This window comes from Ambystoma mexicanum, chromosome 6p, assembly GCF_040938575.1.
Source record: "Ambystoma mexicanum isolate Mex_15411 chromosome 6p, UKY_AmexF1_1, whole genome shotgun sequence".
Taxonomy (NCBI): Eukaryota; Metazoa; Chordata; class Amphibia; order Caudata; family Ambystomatidae; genus Ambystoma; species Ambystoma mexicanum.
Window position 1 is genome coordinate 1,434,268,607 of NC_090935.1, and position 20,245 is coordinate 1,434,288,851.

The following is a 20,245-nucleotide window of genomic DNA, read 5'->3' on the forward strand; positions in this document are numbered from 1 at the left end:
AATAATTAGATCTAGGACTCAAGAAATATATGGAGAAACATATGAAGTCTATATGGCATGGAACCAAATATATATTGAAAACAATAAAGAACAATTAGATCTAGGACTCAAGAAATATGTGGAGAAACATATGAAGTCTATATGGCATGGAACCAAATATATATTGAAAACAATAAAGAATAATTAGATCTAGGACTCAAGAAATATATGGAGAAACATATGAAGTCTATATGGCATGGAACCAAATATATATTGAAAACAATAAAGAATAATTAGATCTAGGACTCAAGAAATATGTGGAGAAACATATGAAGTCTATATGGCATGGAACCAAATATATATTGAAAACAATAAAGAATAATTAGATTAGGACTCAAGAAATGTATGGAGAAACATATGAAGTCTATATGGCATGGAACCAAATATATATTGAAAACAATAAAGAATAATTAGATCTAGGACTCAAGAAATATGTGGAGAAACATATGAAGTCTATATGGCATGGAACCAAATATATATTGAAAACAATAAAGAATAATTAGATCTAGGACTCAAGAAATATGTGGAGAAACATATGAAGTCTATATGGCATGGAACCATATATATATTGAAAACAATAAAGAATAATTAGATCTAGGACTCAAGAAATAATATGTGGAGAAACATATGAAGTCTATATGGCATGGAACCATATATATATTGAAAACAATAAAGAATAATTAGATCTAGGACTCAAGAAATATGTGGAGAAACATATGAAGTCTATATGGCATGGAACCAAATATATATTGAAAACAATAAAGAATAATTAGATCTAGGACTCAAGAAATATATGGAGAAACATATGAAGTCTATATGGCATGGAACCAAATATATATTGAAAACAATAAAGAATAATTAGATCTAGGACTCAAGAAATATGTGGAGAAACATATGAAGTCTACATGGCATGGAACCAAATATATATTGAAAACAATAAAGAATAATTAGATCTAGGACTCAAGAAATATGTGGAGAGACATATGAAGTCCATCTGGCATGGAACCAAATATATATTGAAAACAATAAAGAATAATTAGATCTAGGACTCAAGAAATATGTGGAGAAACATATGAAGTCTATATGGCATGGAACCAAATATATATTGAAAACAATAAAGAATAATTAGATCTAGGACTCAAAAAATATATGGAGAAACATATGAAGTCTATATAACCTGGAACTAAATAGTGAAAACAATAAAGAATAGTTAGATCTAGGACTCAAGAAATATGTGGAGAAACATATGAAGTCTATATGGCATGGAACCAAATATATATTGAAAACAATAAAGAATAATTAGATCTAGGACTCAAGAAATATATGGAGAAACATATGAAGTCTATATGGCATGGAACCAAATATATATTGAAAACAATAAAGAATAATTAGATCTAGGACTCAAGAAATATATGGAGAAACATATGAAGTCTATATGGCATGGAACCAAATATATATTGAAAACAATAAAGAATAATTAGATCTAGGACTCAAGAAATATGTGGAGAAACATATGAAGTCTATATGACATGGAACCAAATATATATTGAAAACAATAAAGAATAATTAGATCTAGGACTCAAGAAATATATGGAGAAACATATGAAGTCTATATGGCATGGAACCAAATATATATTGAAAACAATAAAGAATAATTAGATCTAGGACTCAAGAAATATGTGGAGAAACATATGAACTCTATATGGCATGGAACCAAATATATATTGAAAACAATAAAGAATAATTAGATCTAGGACTCAAGAAATGTGTGGAGAAACATATGAAGTCTATATGGCATGGAACCAAATATATATTGAAAACAATAAAGAATAATTAGATCTAGGACTCAAGAAATATGTGGAGAAACATATGAAGTCTATATGGCATGGAACCAAATATATATTGAAAACAATAAAGAATAATTAGATATAGGACTCAAGAAATATGTGGAGAAACATATGAAGTCTATATGGCATGGAACCAAATATAAATTGAAAACAATAAAGAATAATTAGATCTAGGACTCAAGAAATATATGGAGAAACATATGAAGTCTATATGGCATGGAACCAAATATATATTGAAAACAATAAAGAATAATTAGATCTAGGACTCAAGAAATATATGGAGAAACATATGAAGTCTATATGGCATGGAACCAAATATATATTGAAAACAATAAAGAATAATTAGATCTAGGACTCAAGAAATATATGGAGAAACATATGAGGTCTATATGGCATGGAACCAAATATATATTGAAAACAATAAAGAATAATTAGATCTAGGACTCAAGAAATATGTGGAGAAACATATGAAGTCTATATGGCATGGAACCAAATATATATTGAAAACAATAAAGAATAATTAGATCTAGGACTCAAGAAATATATGGAGAAACATATGAAGTCTATATGGCATGGAACCAAATATATATTGAAAACAATAAAGAATAATTAGATCTAGGACTCAAGAAATATGTGGAGAAACATATGAAGTCTATATGGCATGGAACCAAATATATATTGAAAACAATAAAGAATAATTAGATTAGGACTCAAGAAATGTATGGAGAAACATATGAAGTCTATATGGCATGGAACCAAATATATATTGAAAACAATAAAGAATAATTAGATCTAGGACTCAAGAAATATGTGGAGAAACATATGAAGTCTATATGGCATGGAACCATATATATATTGAAAACAATAAAGAATAATTAGATCTAGGACTCAAGAAATAATATGTGGAGAAACATATGAAGTCTATATGGCATGGAACCATATATATATTGAAAACAATAAAGAATAATTAGATCTAGGACTCAAGAAATATGTGGAGAAACATATGAAGTCTATATGGCATGGAACCAAATATATATTGAAAACAATAAAGAATAATTAGATCTAGGACTCAAGAAATATATGGAGAAACATATGAAGTCTATATGGCATGGAACCAAATATATATTGAAAACAATAAAGAATAATTAGATCTAGGACTCAAGAAATATGTGGAGAAACATATGAAGTCTACATGGCATGGAACCAAATATATATTGAAAACAATAAAGAATAATTAGATCTAGGACTCAAGAAATATGTGGAGAGACATATGAAGTCCATGTGGCATGGAACCAAATATATATTGAAAACAATAAAGAATAATTAGATCTAGGACTCAAGAAATATGTGGAGAAACATATGAAGTCTATATGGCATGGAACCAAATATATATTGAAAACAATAAAGAATAATTAGATCTAGGACTCAAGAAATATGTGGAGAAACATATGAAGTCTATATGACCAGGAACTGAATAGTGAAAACAATGAAGAATAATTAGATCTAGGACTCAAGAAATATGTAGAGAAACATATGAAGTCTATATAACCTGGAACTAAATAGTGAAAACAATAAAGAATAGTTAGATCTAGGACTCAAGAAATATGTGGAGAAACATATGAAGTCTATATGGCATGGAACCAAATATATATTGAAAACAATAAAGAATAATTAGATCTAGGACTCAAGAAATATATGGAGAAACATATGAAGTCTATATAACCTGGAACTAAATAGTGAAAACAATAAAGAATAGTTAGATCTAGGACTCAAGAAATATGTGGAGAAACATATGAAGTCTATATGGCATGGAACCAAATATATATTGAAAACAATAAAGAATAATTAGATCTAGGACTCAAGAAATATATGGAGAAACATATGAAGTCTATATAACCTGGAACTAAATAGTGAAAACAATAAAGAATAGTTAGATCTAGGACTCAAGAAATATGTGGAGAAACATATGAAGTCTATATGGCATGGAACCAAATATATATTGAAAACAATAAAGAATAATTAGATCTAGGACTCAAGAAATATGTGGAGAAACATATGAAGTCTATATGACCAGGAACTGAATAGTGAAAACAATGAAGAATAATTAGATCTAGGACTCAAGAAATATGTAGAGAAACATATGAAGTCTATATAACCTGGAACTAAATAGTGAAAACAATAAAGAATAGTTAGATCTAGGACTCAAGAAATATATGGAGAAACATATGAAGTCTATATGGCATGGAACCAAATATATACTGAAAACAATAAAGAATAATTAGATCTAGGACTCAAGAAATATATGGAGAAACATATGAAGTCTATATGGCATGGAACCAAATATATATTGAAAACAATAAAGAATAATTAGATCTAGGACTCAAGAAATATATGGAGAAACATATGAAGTCTATATGGCATGGAACCAAATATATATTGAAAACAATAAAGAATAATTAGATCTAGGACTCAAGAAATATATGGAGAAACATATGAAGTCTATATAACCTGGAACTAAATAGTGAAAACAATAAAGAATAGTTAGATCTAGGACTCAAGAAATATGTGGAGAAACATATGAAGTCTATATGGCATGGAACCAAATATATACTGAAAACAATAAAGAATAATTAGATCTAGGACTCAAGAAATATGTGGAGAAACATATGAAGTCTATATGGCATGGAACCAAATATATATTGAAAACAATAAAGCATAATTAGATCTAGGACTCAAGAAATATGTGGAGAAACATATGAAGTCTATATGGCATGGAACCATATATATATATTGAAAACAATAAAGAATAATTAGATCTAGGACTCAAGAAATATGTGGAGAAACATATGAAGTCTATATGGCATGGAACCAAATATATATTGAAAACAATAAAGAATAATTAGATCTAGGACTCAAGAAATATGTGGAGAAACATATGAAGTCTATATGACCTGGAACTAAATAGTGAAAACAATAAAGAATAATTTGATCTAGGACTCAAGAAATATGTGGAGAAACATATGAAGTCTATATGGCATGGAACCAAATATATATTGAAAACAATAAAGAATAATTAGATCTAGGACTCAAGAAATATATGGAGAAACATATGAAATCTATATGGCATGGAACCAAATATATATTGAAAACAATAAAGAATAATTAGATCTAGGACTCAAGAAATATGTGGAGAAACATATGAAGTCTATATGGCATGGAACCATATATATATATTGAAAACAATAAAGAATAATTAGATCTAGGACTCAAGAAATATGTGGAGAAACATATGAAGTCTATATGGCATGGAACCAAATATATATTGAAAACAATAAAGAATAATTAGATCTAGGACTCAAGAAATATATGGAGAAACATATGAAGTCTATATGGCATGGAACCAAATATATATTGAAAACAATAAAGAATAACTAGATCTAGGACTCAAAAAATATGTGGAGAAACATATGAAGTCTATATGGCATGGAACCAAATATATATTGAAAACAATAAAGAATAATTAGATCTAGGACTCAAGAAATATGTGGAGAAACATATGAAGTCTATATGACCTGGAACCAAATATATATTGAAAACAATAAAGAATAATTAGATCTAGGACTCAAGAAATATATGGAGAAACATATGAAGTCTATATGGCATGGAACCAAATATATATTGAAAACAATAAAGAATAATTAGATCTAGGACTCAAGAAATATATGGAGAAACATATGAAGTCTATATAACCTGGAACTAAATAGTGAAAACAATAAAGAATAATTTGATCTAGGACTCAAGAAATATGTGGAGAAACATATGAAGTCTATATGGCATGGAACCAAATATATATTGAAAACAATAAAGAATAATTAGATCTAGGAGTCAAGAAATATATGGAGAAACATATGAAGTCTATATGGCATGGAACCAAATATATATTGAAAACAATAAAGAATAATTTGATCTAGGACTCAAGAAATATGTGGAGAAACATATGAAGTCTATATGGCATGGAACCATATATATATATTGAAAACAATAAAGAATAATTAGATCTAGGACTCAAGAAATATGTGGAGAAACATATGAAGTCTATATGGCATGGAACCAAATATATATTGAAAACAATAAAGAATAATTAGATCTAGGACTCAAGAAATATATGGAGAAACATATGAAGTCTATATGGCATGGAACCAAATATATATTGAAAACAATAAAGAATAATTAGATCTAGGACTCAAAAAATATGTGGAGAAACATATGAAGTCTATATGGCATGGAACCAAATATATATTGAAAACAATAAAGAATAATTAGATCTAGGACTCAAGAAATATGTGGAGAAACATATGAAGTCTATATGACCTGGAACCAAATATATATTGAAAACAATAAAGAATAATTAGATCTAGGACTCAAGAAATATATGGAGAAACATATGAAGTCTATATGGCATGGAACCAAATATATATTGAAAACAATAAAGAATAATTAGATCTTGGACTCAAGAAATATATGGAGAAACATATGAAGTCTATATGGCATGGAACCAAATATATATTGAAAACAATAAAGAATAATTAGATCTAGGACTCAAAAAATATGTGGAGAAACATATGAAGTCTATATGGCATGGAACCAAATATATATTGAAAACAATAAAGAATAATTAGATCTAGGACTCAAGAAATATGTGGAGAAACATATGAAGTCTATATGACCTGGAACTAAATAGTGAAAACAATGAAGAATAATTAGATCAATGGAACCATTGTTGAGCCTTCTTTGGATGATACACCCATTCTATAGATTGGACTGGCCCAGCAACAGAGCCCCACACTATCTTTTGGTCTTCCACTTACCTTTGCCACCAGCAGCTTCCCTAAAAACAAACCGCAGAAGTGGAAAGCTTTTGAATCCGGAAAGGAATGAACCTATTGTTATATACAACTGTGCATGTAATGATTTTCCTGGAAAGGTGTTTAAAGCTAGATGGTGCCCTGTTTTTATCTGATGATGACTCTCCTTTGCATTTTTGTGTGTTTAAGGCAGAAACCTAGGGAGCGACTGGGCAATTTGAAGAATGGAATGTTTGACATCAAGAAGCACAGGTTTGTTAAGGAATTAGAAATGTGGATAATTTTTGTTTACCTTTGTTGAAATGACTGAATTCGCTTTTTCCTTAATCTGACATTTCTATTATCCAAATGCCGTTCATAGCTCCTGCTTCAACCAACACAAACTGTCCCTGGATATCTTGCCTTCCATTACCTTCCCGAATATCCTACCTCCTCAACTCAAAAGGGCCAAATATAGCACCACCAGTGTATTCGAAATGATGTAGCCAGACTCTGTTTGTCAATTGCCAAGAACACGTCATCTCACTGGCCTCTTCCACCCTTCACTGGTTACCAGTCAATTGGAAAATACAATTCCAAACAGGCAGCATCATCTCCAATATCCTCAATGGACTGCTGACGTATCGCTTCCTCCCAGCACACTCCTCTCAGACCTCCTTGCTCAGCAGAAGGCAACCACTTCTTGCGTCCCTACAATCATTTCTTAGAACCATGCTGTGTAACTTCCGGTGTTGGTAGATTACTGTGCTTTCGAATTGGTCGCATGAGAACTGGCCCCAATTTCATTTTTGCATTTTACTATATATAGGGATATAATTAATGTATATGGGTTAAAGGGTGTCAGGGGATCATATATCGGCAGCCAAATGTACCTGTCAAAACAAAAATTTCACCAACTCACCAACGACCAATTTCATTTGATGTAATCAACCCAACCCCAACTTCTTACATTCCACCCTTCGCTTGGAAGCCACTTTACTTCAATTCAAGAAAGATTTCACCAATGGGCTTTTCCTGGATGAATGTCTTCCACTCTCTGACTTTTCCTTCCTTTCTGACCATCATGCTCATTCACTGTTATGCCATTTCTGATGTTTGGGCACACCGGACAAAATATCAAGAGCAAGCCATGATGAAACACTAATGGGACCCTACCCCCTAAGTGAGTGCCATCTTTCAACCCCTTTTTCCCCCCCAATATTTACCTCCAGTTGTGAACCTTTGGAATAACATTGCAGCGAGTTCTGATGGAGGCACGAGAAGCCTTGCAATCTCAGAGGGCTACTAACCTTGCCCATCCTGTAAACCTCCACCCAATATACCTTGCCAACACTTCATCGCTGCCCTTATGATGTACAGGTTGCCATTTGGAAACGTTGTTTACTACAGCAATCACCACATGCGTTCGGGGTGGACAGAGGGAATCATGACCTGCCAGTCTGCCTGGGTTCCTGGCATGTGCTCAGAGACATTACCACCCCTGTCTGCCCAGAACGTGGGGGGTGATTGTTTTTAGCACTCTGGTACCTTTGTCTGGCGTGCTAATAGTATTTTTTTTTCTTTTTTCTCTTTTTATGGGAAAGAGATTCCATGCAATTCATGCATCCCGAATTCCAATAAAAAGAAACTACAAACTAAGATGGTGGGTGAGTGGGTAGTCCCCTCCAAAAACGAGTGCAAAATAAACGAAGCCGAAAACAACACATTTATTTGGTCAAATTTTGGGGTATTTTTGTACACCTTTTTAAAAATAAATAGATAGGGGGTTGGGTAAAGCTATATAAAGAGGGTACGGTATGGGCGGGCTGTTAGGGGTCTCCCCCTGCATTGTTAAACCAAAAAAGTGTAAAAAATCGAAAACATACTTTCGAAATTTGGCCATTAAAAATGTGTTGTTTTGGCCCTCTAGTTTTCTTTCCTGGTTATTTTAATGTAGAACCAGGTGAGGGACTAGCAATGGAACAATGTCCCTTTATCCGTTACTAGACACATGAGGTGATGGCAGGCTGGGCTGCCAAGAAGTGTAGAAGTTCAACGAGCACCTCTCCCCAGGCGCCAAAACTTGATTGGATGCTTGATCTTTGACTCTTTGCTTGCTCGGCAGCACCAAGTATTTACTCTCTCTCTCTGATTATATCCAAATTTCCTTTTTACATCAAACTATGTGCTACTTCATACAATGGACTTCTTTTCTGTCTGAGGGCATTCGCCTTAGTCCCCTTACCGACCCCCAAACTCTTGCTTCCCCACAATATCCATATGGTCATATTCTAAATCAGATCAAACTGCTATTCTTTTCTCTTTGAATTTACTTCAGATTGCAATATCCATAAAGCCTTTGTTGTTTTTATATCACTTAATGAACCACTCAGGCTTTTGGTTCAAGAAGGTGTTGTCCATCAAATTATATCATGTACATTCATCTTTGAAAGCTAAAGTTCTGAAAAATTTGAAAAAATCGTTGATGTAAATATGCTACAAATTTGATTGTATAACACATTTTTTAACCATATCTCCAAGACATTATTGAAAGCATTTTTGCATATCTTAAATGTTTATATCTGATTAAAACTTAGGGTTCCTTGACCACATTAGTGCTGAGTGATATCCTGGCTAGTATGGAGGATCTTCATGATGAGCCAGTGAAGACGAGGCGCTAGAATTGTCTGATGCTATGTTTTACTTTTCTCACCAGGTGGTTTCATGGTTTCAACTGGGAGGGGCTGAAAACCAGAAATCTTCCCTCGCCTTTGAAGAGAGAGGTAGAGTGCACTTTCATCTCTGGCGCGTGATATTTTCCAATGTGTTCTTATGGTCTGACCCGTTCACGGGTGGTGTGTTCGGGACATGCAAGACCGAGTTTTTCTTTGAAAATGTCACTATGCCATTGTTGGAAAAAAAGAGGAAAGCGAGAAGCAAAACCTGCTAAAGTCCAGAGCAATGGCAGAAGAGAGGCTCGCGGACATGCACAAATGTGGCCCCAGAAATGTTTTACAAAGTGGCCCCACAGTACACTTTAAGAGCGAGCCCATCTCCCAAGTAGAAAACTCAGGAAAAAGTGGGTTAGAATGGTGAATTATATAGCAAATGTATGACCTATATAGATATCAGGGATCAAGTCCAAAAAAAAAAGTGGAGGGACTCATTAATGTGGCGTCCCCAGAAATTAGCGTATCAAGGGGTCCTCTGAAAAAATTGGGGGGACTCTGCCCTCCTGCGTGCACCCTCGACTTTTGATATGAAAAAGTAGTTAAACATAAGAATAAAGTGACATGAACATTTGAAAGAAGAAGTAATAAATACTGGAAGGGATGTGGGGGATATGGGAGATGGGAGAAAGTGGTTGAGGTGCATGAGAGAGAGGATGAGACGATGAGAGGAGCGGGAAAAGAGGGTTCCCTGAGTTCCCTCTTGGTGAGTACATCCATGGGGAAAGAGGAGTAAACAAAGCCGAGGAAAGGTGATACACCTACCTGTAACTAAGCCGATTCCATGTAACAGTGCCACAATGCCTCTGGGCTGTTTGTGTGCTTTATAAATGGATAAATGAAGGGAGTTGCCATAGCATTTTGGTACTGGACTGCCCATGTGGGCGGGTCAAGGTCTGATATGCAAATGATTATTTCCCATCCGTGAAAGGTACAGTGAGCAAAAAGCGATGTCTGGGAACTCTCAAAGTGGGAAAAAACCACAGAACAGGTTATCATGCCATGTTCTTTCTAGAGAGGGGTGCCTGCTACATTTTTAGAAAAATGTGCAAGGAACTTGGGGTTGGTCACCCTGAGTTACCTGGGGGAACCCAGACGTGGACTCCCTGCCCACTGTGCTCAGAGAGGCACAGCTCCACCTCAGTGATGAGGCCCAACAAGACTGAAACACGTGTATGGGGTTGCTTTTGGTACTCTTGTTCAGAAGGGAATTGCCATAGCCTTTCGGTGCTGGACTGCCCATGTGGGTGGGACAAAGACTTATATGCAAACAGTGGAGTAACTTTGCTGAAAATGTTGGGGGAGACATGGCATCTGAAGAAAAGGTGCCCCAGCCAAATGAATAGGGACAGAATGGTGTGCCATGAAAGTTGGTGGGGGACAAACACCCCTGTACCCCCCTAAAATTATGCCCATGTATGCAAATTATTATTTCCCATCCGTGAAAGGTACAGTGAGCAAAAAGCGATGGCTGCAAACTCTCAAAGTGGGAAAAAAACCACAGATCAGGTTATCTAGCCAATTTCTTTCCGGAGAGGGGCACCTGCTACCTTTTTTGAAAACATTTGCAAGGAACTTGGGGTTGGTCATCCTGAATTACTTGGGGGAACCCAGGCATGGACTACCTGCTCACTGTGCTCCGAGAGGCACAGCTCCACCTCACTGATGAGCCCCAACAAGGCTGCAACACGTGTATGGGGTGGCTGTTCGTACTCTTGTTCAGAAGGGAATTGTCATAGCATTTCGGTGCTGGACAAGAATTTGAACCAGAACAATAGTGTTGTGACCTTAACAGCATATTCGACTCCCAGGACTCCTAGTTAAACTTTTATAAGGGTTTTGGGGTACCTTAGGGTGAAGATTGCAGTTTCTTAAAATATTTTTTTCACTCTTAACCAAACTATCTATACTTGTGTGGCCCCACAGTTCTGTGGCGTAAAGAGCCAATGGTAGGCATGGACCCTATATACTTCAAGAGTGAGTTCGACCACTTTGCCCCCAAACATTTTAGAATCATTAAGTTTGGCTCCAGAGGTACTCTTTAGAATGAGGTCTGATCTAACTATTTGGTTGCTCCAGGTTCCTCTGTTGTTAAAGCAAGCTCCCAAGTAGTCAAAGTGTGAAACTTGCACAAATCAAAATGCTGTTTAATTTTAATCTGATTGGTGGTGGTGCTTTCCAATGGCAGGTCATGGCCTTGGTTTTGTTTTCATGAATTATCAACTTTTGCACATTGCATAAGTAAAAAAATATATTAAACACTTTTCGTCGAGCTAAATGGAGAGGATGATAGGAGGACCGCGTCGTCTGTAAAAATAAGGATACTTAATTTTCCCTGTTTATTTATGATTGGTGCATCTACTGATGATTTTAATAAAGTTACAGTGTTGTTGATGAAAAGAGAAAACAATAAAGGAGCCAAAACGCAGCCTTGACACACTCCTTTAGTTACCGGGAAGGTTGGTGTGTTTTGTGTCCCTCTGGTCCCTGTTTTACTGCCGCTTCATTGGCTGTATAAAGAGGCATGTTAGCTGGCAACACCCCCATCAGGATGCCCTGGTTAACTAAGGTGGACCACAGCAAATCGTGATTTACATTGTTCAATGCCGCTTTAAGGTTGACAAATATTAAATGGAGAGGGAAACGTTTTGGCATTACGTATTTTTGTGTGGCTATTGCTAGCCTAAATGCTCGCTCGATGGTGCCCATTCGTTTCTGAAAGCCAGCCTGCTCGTGGCCTAATACTCCATTAGCTCTGGCCCAGCGATTTAAGTTAGTTTCAAGGGTTTTTGCATATGTTTTTCCTAAGCTGTTTAATAAGGATATGGGTTGGTAATTTGTGGGATCATTTTGGTCACCCTTTTTAAAGATAGGGATGCTTTAGAGATTATTGAGTTGACCATAGCCGTCAGTACCGGGTCCCAGATTGAGGGTTTGTTCTTAAATAGGTCTACCAGATTTGTGCAACTTTAAAACCTGTTCAATCTCATTCGGGGGTAGCACCATATTGCTTATGTGTGGGGGTTCCTGGCCAGGATCCTGGATCATAGGATTGTTAGTAAAAGGGATAGAGCTGTAAACACTTTAAAAATGCTGATACCAAACATTTTCAGGAAAAAAGGTTTGCAGTCATAAGGATACATTTGCACACCCATGTGTAACTATTTTCCAAAATGTGAATTGATTATGATCTTTTGTCGCCTGCTTGAGCTCATCCCACACACGCCTAGTGGCTTCCTCCTTTTTTGCCCTTATCATAGTTCGATACTTGTTTCCAAGATATTTAACCGGACATGACAATGACCCTCCCTGTTAGACTGTAAGACTTAAAGAAGTTCAGACTTTCACTTCCTACAATCATGCCAGGTCTGTTTTGTGTTGGATGTATAGGTTGATGTAGTATGTGAATTGTATTGAGTGCACAAATGCAAGTGTCAGAATGTAACCTAGTATCCTGGAATCTTACACTACACCAAGATTCCAGGAGAGTCCGTTGGGACAGACAGGATGGGAGAGATACTGGGGTCGATGTATATAGCTTGAGCTTCTACCTCCTTTCTATAGCTTGCCCTGTAACTACAAGCTACTTTTCCTTTTATAATAACTTGCCTTCAGCGCCATCTCTGGTCACCAGAACCCAGGATAATTCAGTTGAATAGAACAAGGTTGAGTAACGATCATGTGAATACGAGCAATTAATTTATCGTAAAAGGAGGTTCCATCAATATTAGAACGTAGGCTATCAGATGAATACTGACTCAGTGGAGGAAGTGTTACATTAGAGATCTCTACAGACAGGTGCTCTGAGTTCTTCGGTGACCATCTTGGTTTAGGTCAATCATTTGTTTGATGAATGTCATGGGTAGATGAAGTGCAACCAGAACTATGAATAATGATGTTCAACGTTGTAACTATTGGGTCATGGTGTTTTGGCTCCTCAGTGTGTGCTTACAGCAATACAGTACAATCATTGTAGGATTAAGAAGTTCACTGAACCCTTACCTGCAGATGAGGAAAGTGAGTAGGGGAGAATAATGGGGAGCCTTCCTAGCTCCACCTGTGACCCTGAAGAGTTGAGACAGGGGCAAAGGTAAAGTTGGGGAAACCCCCCCCCCCCCCCCCCCGGGAAGAAAACCCAAATGCGCATTAAGACTGGATGTCCGGATGTGATGTTCCCTGTCTTTATACGTGGTGCAGAGTTGTGCAGTCTTTTGTTGTATTCAGGCTCCAGGAACATAAAGGGAAAAAGACACTCTATTAATATGAGCACTAAATGAGTTCTACGGATGTTGTGAGAGAAGGGGTATTAGGGCATAAAGAGGAATACTGTATTTGGACTTACCAGAGGCACAAACTCCTTAGCTTTGAATGGATGGGTTGTGCACGTGTTGCGCAAAGCAGGAAGTCTTGGGATCAACTGATGCACGAGAGCATAGGCGTGGCGGGCTCGTGATGATTAGAAATATGGCTGCCTTGAAAGAGACAGCCGTAAGTACAACGCTAAAGCAAGTAGGCAGAAGGAAGCACCTATGAAGACGGGATTTATGAAAGAAGAATCCTGGGGAGACGCTGTGTTAAATTATCACACAGCGTCAAGGCTTTTTTGTACGTTTCCGTAATTTCCAGTAAGAACGGAGTGAAAACATGGATTATGCCTGAGTTCCAAGTAATAAGCTGTGTTTCAGCATCACACAGCAAAGCCACCGTAATCTGCAGTGTTCTTTTATTGGACACACTGCGTAGTGGCAGTCAAATGATCCTCCTGGAGCGGAGACGGGGATGGAAAGAAGGTAGCTACGATGTTGTATCAGTAGGCATTCGAGTGAAAAGGAAGTGCTAAGTTAGCTTGGCAGAGTCGAATGCTACACGAGGTAAAAAGCAGGGAGATATAGGCGAGGGGAAGTTAAGAAGTAAGAAAGGAGCACTTACTTACTCATAGGTCCAATGGCATCAAGGAATCAGGTTTCAAGTAACGCGCTGTCCGATGTTTGGAGAGTATGATTTATAGGAGGAGTTTGAAGCGGCCATCTTGGAATAGACTAGACCTACAAGCATGTTTAGTAAGAACAACACTATGGAACCGCCATGGTGGTAGGGGATTGTCTGGTCTTAAAGATGTATTTTCCACCTTTTCCATAGGCAATATCTATGTATGACAGTATGCCCCTCTGGTGAAGGGTTTGGTCCAAGCTTCCAAAGACGCGATCTGTGAAATTGTCTGATGCAATCAGGGGCATGAAGCTGTGAAGCAGGTTCCCAACTGCGATCTAATGCAGAATATCCATTCCTGTCGATCAAATACTGAAGTCTGCCATGAAAATAACGGGAATCACAAATACCGGCAACTTCGTATTCAGATCCGGACTGTCAATCGGAGGTGGTGAAGCAAAGGTTTTCCTCTGAAACCGATCTGGAATGTAGGGTTTTAATTGAGAAACATGGAACACAGGATGTATTCTGGACAAGGATGTGGGAAGTTTCAATCAGTAGGCTACTGTTCTAATGGTAGACAAATGGGAGATAGTATGGAAGGTACCAGGTGGCGAGGGAGGAATTTGCAAGCTAACCACACCTTGTCACCCACTTGAAGATGTGGTGCAAATGTTCTTTTCTTATCTGCATGTTTCTTTTGTTGTTCTCTGGAGTGGGTTAAGGCATTGAGGGCCTTTGAATGACCTGTCTTAATAGAATCCATCAAGGAAGTTACTGTAGGGCTTTCGGAGCTATAGGGTGTTATTGTAGGTATGCTGGAAGGGTGGTAACCATAGGTGCAGCAAAAGGGAGAGGTATTGATGGAACAATGGTGTGTATTATTATAGGCAAATTCTGTGAGGGGTAATAGTTCTGACCAATTGTCTTGAAGTGCTGACAAAAAGCATCGCAAATAGTGTTCAAGGGTTGATTGAGTCTCTCGGTTTGTTCATTGGTTTGGGGATGGAACCCTAAACTTAAAGCACGTTTGATAACCAAAGTTTTACAGACAAGGGCCCTATATCGAGATGTGTACTGGGAGCCGCGGTCTGAGATTATGGTGTCTGAAAGGCCATGTTTTGAGAAGATTGATTGGAGGAAGATGGTGGTAATTTGTGCTGCGGTAGGTATCTTGGGAATGGCAACAAAATGAGCTAGCTTGGTGAATAAATCAACAGTAACCATAAAGACGGTGTAGTTATTGGACGGTGGAAGATCAACAATGAAATCAGTTGAAATGTGTTGCCATGGTTTGGTAGGGAGGGAAGGTTGAACTAGCAACTAGGGGTGCTGACGGGATGTTTTAGTTTGGCTACACACGGCACAGGAGTTTACATAGTCATTTACATCTCGAGAGCTTTTAGGCCACCAGAAGTGTCGCCAAAGTAACAACAGGGTTCCCTTTACACTTCGATGTACAGTAATCACGGAGTCATGGTTCATTCCGAGAGCCTCCTTTCCTAATTCCTATGTAGGAAGGTACAATTGGGTATCCTGGAAGTATAATCCATCTTCTGCTGTGATATTGAGTCTTTCCTTATCAACGGTGATGGAGGGGTCTATTGTGGATGTCCATATCTGATGGTTGATAAATAATCTTTAACTAAATAGATGAAAGTGGAGTCTGGGAACATTCTTTCTTTTTGAAAGGAGCATTGCCGACTGATTGTTTTTTCTGGATAAGGCATCTGCCATAATGTTGGTGTTGCCTGTAATGAAAGTGAACTTGATACGGAAAGCAGAAAAATATGAGCCCACCTGGCCTGTCTGCTATTTTGTGTAGTCTGTATATTGAAATTGTGGTGATCGGCTCTTATCTCTGTGGGGAACGGGGCCCCGATCAGTGAATGTCTCCATTCTTGGAGGGCCCTTTTTATGGCAAGAAGTTCCTTTTCTAGGACTGGGCAATTGATCTCTGAGCTGGTTAGGGTTTTGGACAGATAGGCAAGAAGTGTTCTCTTCCTGTCTTGTCTGTCTGTTTTAGTACTGCTCCTATGGTATTGTTTGAGGCATCTGATTCTACTATGAATGGACGTCTCTGATTGGGCTGTCTTGGAATAGGTGCTGTAGTAAAGGCCTGTTTTAATTTTAAAAAGGCTTCCTGGGTTTCCTCATTCCAGTTAAACTTGTGGTTCTTCTTAAGGAGTTTTGTGATGGGAGGAATGGTGGGTGAAAAATGAGGAATAAATCTGTGGTAAAAATGGGAAAAACCCAAGGAACTTTGAATCTCCTTTACAGTTTGTGGGGTGGGTCAATTGAGAACTGTGTGTACCTTGCTGGGGTCCATTTGTGTCCCTTGTGCTGATAGAATGTATCCCAAATATGGAATTTGGTGTTGATGGAAGACGCACTTTTCTAGCTTGGCGAGAAGATGGTTTTGCTTTAATCTTCTCAGTGCCACACGTACATGGAGGATATGATCTGAGAGGTTTCTGGAGAAGATCAATATGTCATCGATGTATACTACTTCTGTGTGTAGTAGTAGGTCTGAAAATATATGATTCATGAATCTTTGGAAGACTGCTGGGGAGTTGGAGAGGCCAAAGAGCCAATAACAGTCCTTCAGACCTGGGTTGCTGCAAAGACAAACTGAGATAAAAGGGCTAGCCAAATGGAAAGATGGAAACACGAAAGTAACTAACTTAACATAAGGACAAAGAGATGCGATAGCCTTATCATGCTGAAACTTAATCACCAAAAGGAAACAACCTTCTCGAAATCACAAAGGAGACACAATAGGAATAAGCATCTCTCTTAACAACAAGGATACTAACCAACCCCAAAAACTACTAAAAACCTTTCCACTCCTCACACACCTCGCACACTCTGACCAAACACAACCACACCTCTTAAAGCCACAGCAACCCGCACACACTTCACCACATCGCAACAACCACACCACACAGACCCCCAAACAACAGCACATGATGGACTCAGAATCGAATAACACACCAATATGCTCGGCGAACGGTGTTAACCGAACCGAAGCTTCCAACAGCACTTCAAAGCTCTCTTACTCTTTTCCAAACTTTGTCCTACTAACAGACCTATCCTAACCTACCTGCCCCCCATTTGATCCGCCAGAGCACCAGGGGACCACTCCGGTGGTGATAGTGTGCGGTACAAATATCCTTTAACATTAGCATTAACATAACGCATCTACTTCCTCCAGGATGCTCTCCTCAACTGTTCTTTTCCAACCCCTTTTTACACACTGAGGACTGAGGAGGGTTTTTCTAGGATTCCCCACATAGGCTATTCCTCACGTTTATTTGAATTCTGTCTCGTGATTGATTAGTGCTCTGATGTTTGATCATTTTATTCATGACATTATTTTTCGTCTAAGTCTAGTATTGTTTAATTATCTGAGGGTCTATATGCTGGTTAACGAGGGTGTGCGAGGTTTGAAAAGTGTCCCTGGCATGCAACAATTCACTTGCAGCACTGGGAGTGGCTGAGGCTGTGGGGTTACACAGCCGCTTCCCGCTGCAAGATGCTGTGCTGCTGTTTCCGAACAGGTGCACAAGGTCTGGGACCGCTTCTTTGTTCATTCAACTTCATGTAAGTTGGAGTGTTCCTACCTCGGGATTTGCAAGCACTGCAAGTTCACATCATGTATTCCTTATAGTGCCGTAAGATGGTTGTTCCATTCTAGGCGCCATTACTACCCTGAGCGAGGCATTCTGAAAGACTGAGAGGTGCAGACAAATGTAAGAAGTGTTCATCCATGAAGGAGGAACACTTTCCTTACAAACACCATATTCTAATGAAGAAAGAAAGTGGTGCAGGCACATTTTAAAGCTTCTGCTTTTGCGTGTGCCTGATTTATGGCTGGACAACAGCCCTAGCAACCATCAGGAATGCAGGGAAGCCACATGGAGGGGATTCTCCTCTCAGCAGCACTGGGTGAGAACGACAAAAAAAGAGTAAAAAATACATTACCTATGAGGTGCCGTTAAACTCCACTGCACACGTTTTCCCTTTAAACCACTGCATTTGTTAGTTTGCGGCACCACTTTTCTACTTTAATGAAAGTTTAAGAAAACTCTCTTAAACTAGAAAAGTGGCAGTCTATTACGAAATGCTCACAATGTCACTGGGGCACATGTTTTCCCCACAACTTGTCATTTTAGCAGCTTTTGTTGCTTGGAAGCACGGCATCTCCCCTCCAATATTTCCACCCACCTCAGAATGATGGTGCTGGAAACTGGAGGGGAGAATGTCGTATTTCCGCACACTTTTTATCACAAGCTCAGAATCAGGCCCCGAGTCTTCTGGAGCAACTCATGAAGGACTTCCTTGGGCAATTGTTAGCCACCTGTCTGTGGCGGCGCCACCCGGTGGGATCCCTCCTCTTCCACCCTCTGGGAGGCGCATCGGGTTGTGACCCGATCGGCCCAGTCCCTGGTAACTCGCTTCCCCAACATGTCCGAATGGGGAGTTCAGTCAGCTCTCTTCACCACCGGAAACGGAAACTAGTTGGTGATGCAATCATATCAATTCTAACCATCATTAAGATCGACTCCAAATCATGATTACATATAAAAACAAAATCGTATTTTAAGTTTTATGAATTTTCTAATGTCATCTAAAATGTATGTGAACACATTGTTGTATGCGTATGGTTGTTGAATGATATGTAATTTATAATGCACTTACTACCCAGAGGTTTCTAAGCGCAGACCCGGGGATCGAACCTGTCCTGTTCCGTATCGTCTTGCTTTCAATGTGAGCACGTTGCCACTGAGCTATCTTCCTGAGCCGAACGAATGAATGAATTGTGTTGTGTAGAAATGATCAATGCTATCTACATTGTTTTAGATGAGATTTTACCTGCAACCTAATTTTTGTTCTTAGTGTTGATTTGTCCTTGATTCATTGTCATGTATAACTATTGTATCAGTTAAAATAAATCATTTTGATACAGATTTAGCAAATTAAGTCCTCTGGATATGGTTTCAGTGCATATTTTTTCAGTGCATATTAGGATGGGGAGTTCATTCATCTCTGTTCACCACCTTCCTCTCTTTCCTTCTCTCCCTCTGCTCAACAATGGCTATTGCATCCATGCTAGCGCGGGACAAAACACGATTACATTACTATATATACAATAAAAAAGTAGAAGTTACAGACTGTAAGAAGACATATCATATTTTAAAGCTAAATGATAAATCTTTCTACAGTCTAGAAAAATGACCAGTTGACATTGTTTTCAGTATATGTGATGTATGTTCTATTCAATCCATGAACTATAATTATGCCAATGCTGCCACGTGGGACATTTCAAAGTGAGAATTTTAAGATTAATATTGCCATCTTTTTTTAATATTTCTCTTCTCTCTTTGCTGTAGCTCAAAGGACCCACAGACCACAGCCATTTTGACAACTATCCCGCCGAGGATGGAACGCCGCCAGATGAATTGTCAGGCTGGGACAGAGACTTCTGAGTGGCTGTCAGCACGGCATGCCCGTGAACCGTCTATGCAGGGCAACCAGCACAAGACAGTGCCAGGCTGGAGTGTCACAGCAAGGTCCTACTGCAAGTGACATCCCCAGTGGCGTAACAGAAAATGAGAGAGTCTCCTCCAAAATGTGTTGAGGGGCTCCTACCACTCCTGCCACGCAGACAAATATGCAGCCATTAGACCAAATAGTGGGGTCACCCCTTCACCGTAGTGGCTAAAGGGCTGCCTGTTGCATCAAGGGCCATCCCGAACGTTGTGTGAGAACAGAGATTCTCAAGGCCGCATTTTTAGACAAAGTTTATTAGATGTGACATTTGAGACCACGGAGGAAGTAGTGGCATAAGACAACA

At 38.2% G+C, this 20,245-nt stretch overlaps 1 protein-coding gene across 3 annotated transcripts in view; it reads left to right on the forward strand.

Moving 5' to 3' along the window:
• Window positions 1-20,173, forward strand: part of PRKG2 (protein kinase cGMP-dependent 2) — a 710,215-nt gene extending 690,042 nt beyond the window's left edge. For all 3 annotated transcript variants that reach the window (XM_069626564.1, XM_069626566.1, XM_069626565.1), the window contains exons 16-18: window positions 6,941-7,003; window positions 9,447-9,513; window positions 19,782-20,173. In XM_069626564.1, coding sequence (XP_069482665.1) covers window positions 6,941-7,003; window positions 9,447-9,513; window positions 19,782-19,877 — 226 coding nt within the window. In that variant the 3' untranslated portion in view covers window positions 19,878-20,173. The remainder of the gene's footprint in view (window positions 1-6,940; window positions 7,004-9,446; window positions 9,514-19,781) is intronic.
• Window positions 20,174-20,245: the final 72 nt, after the last annotated feature.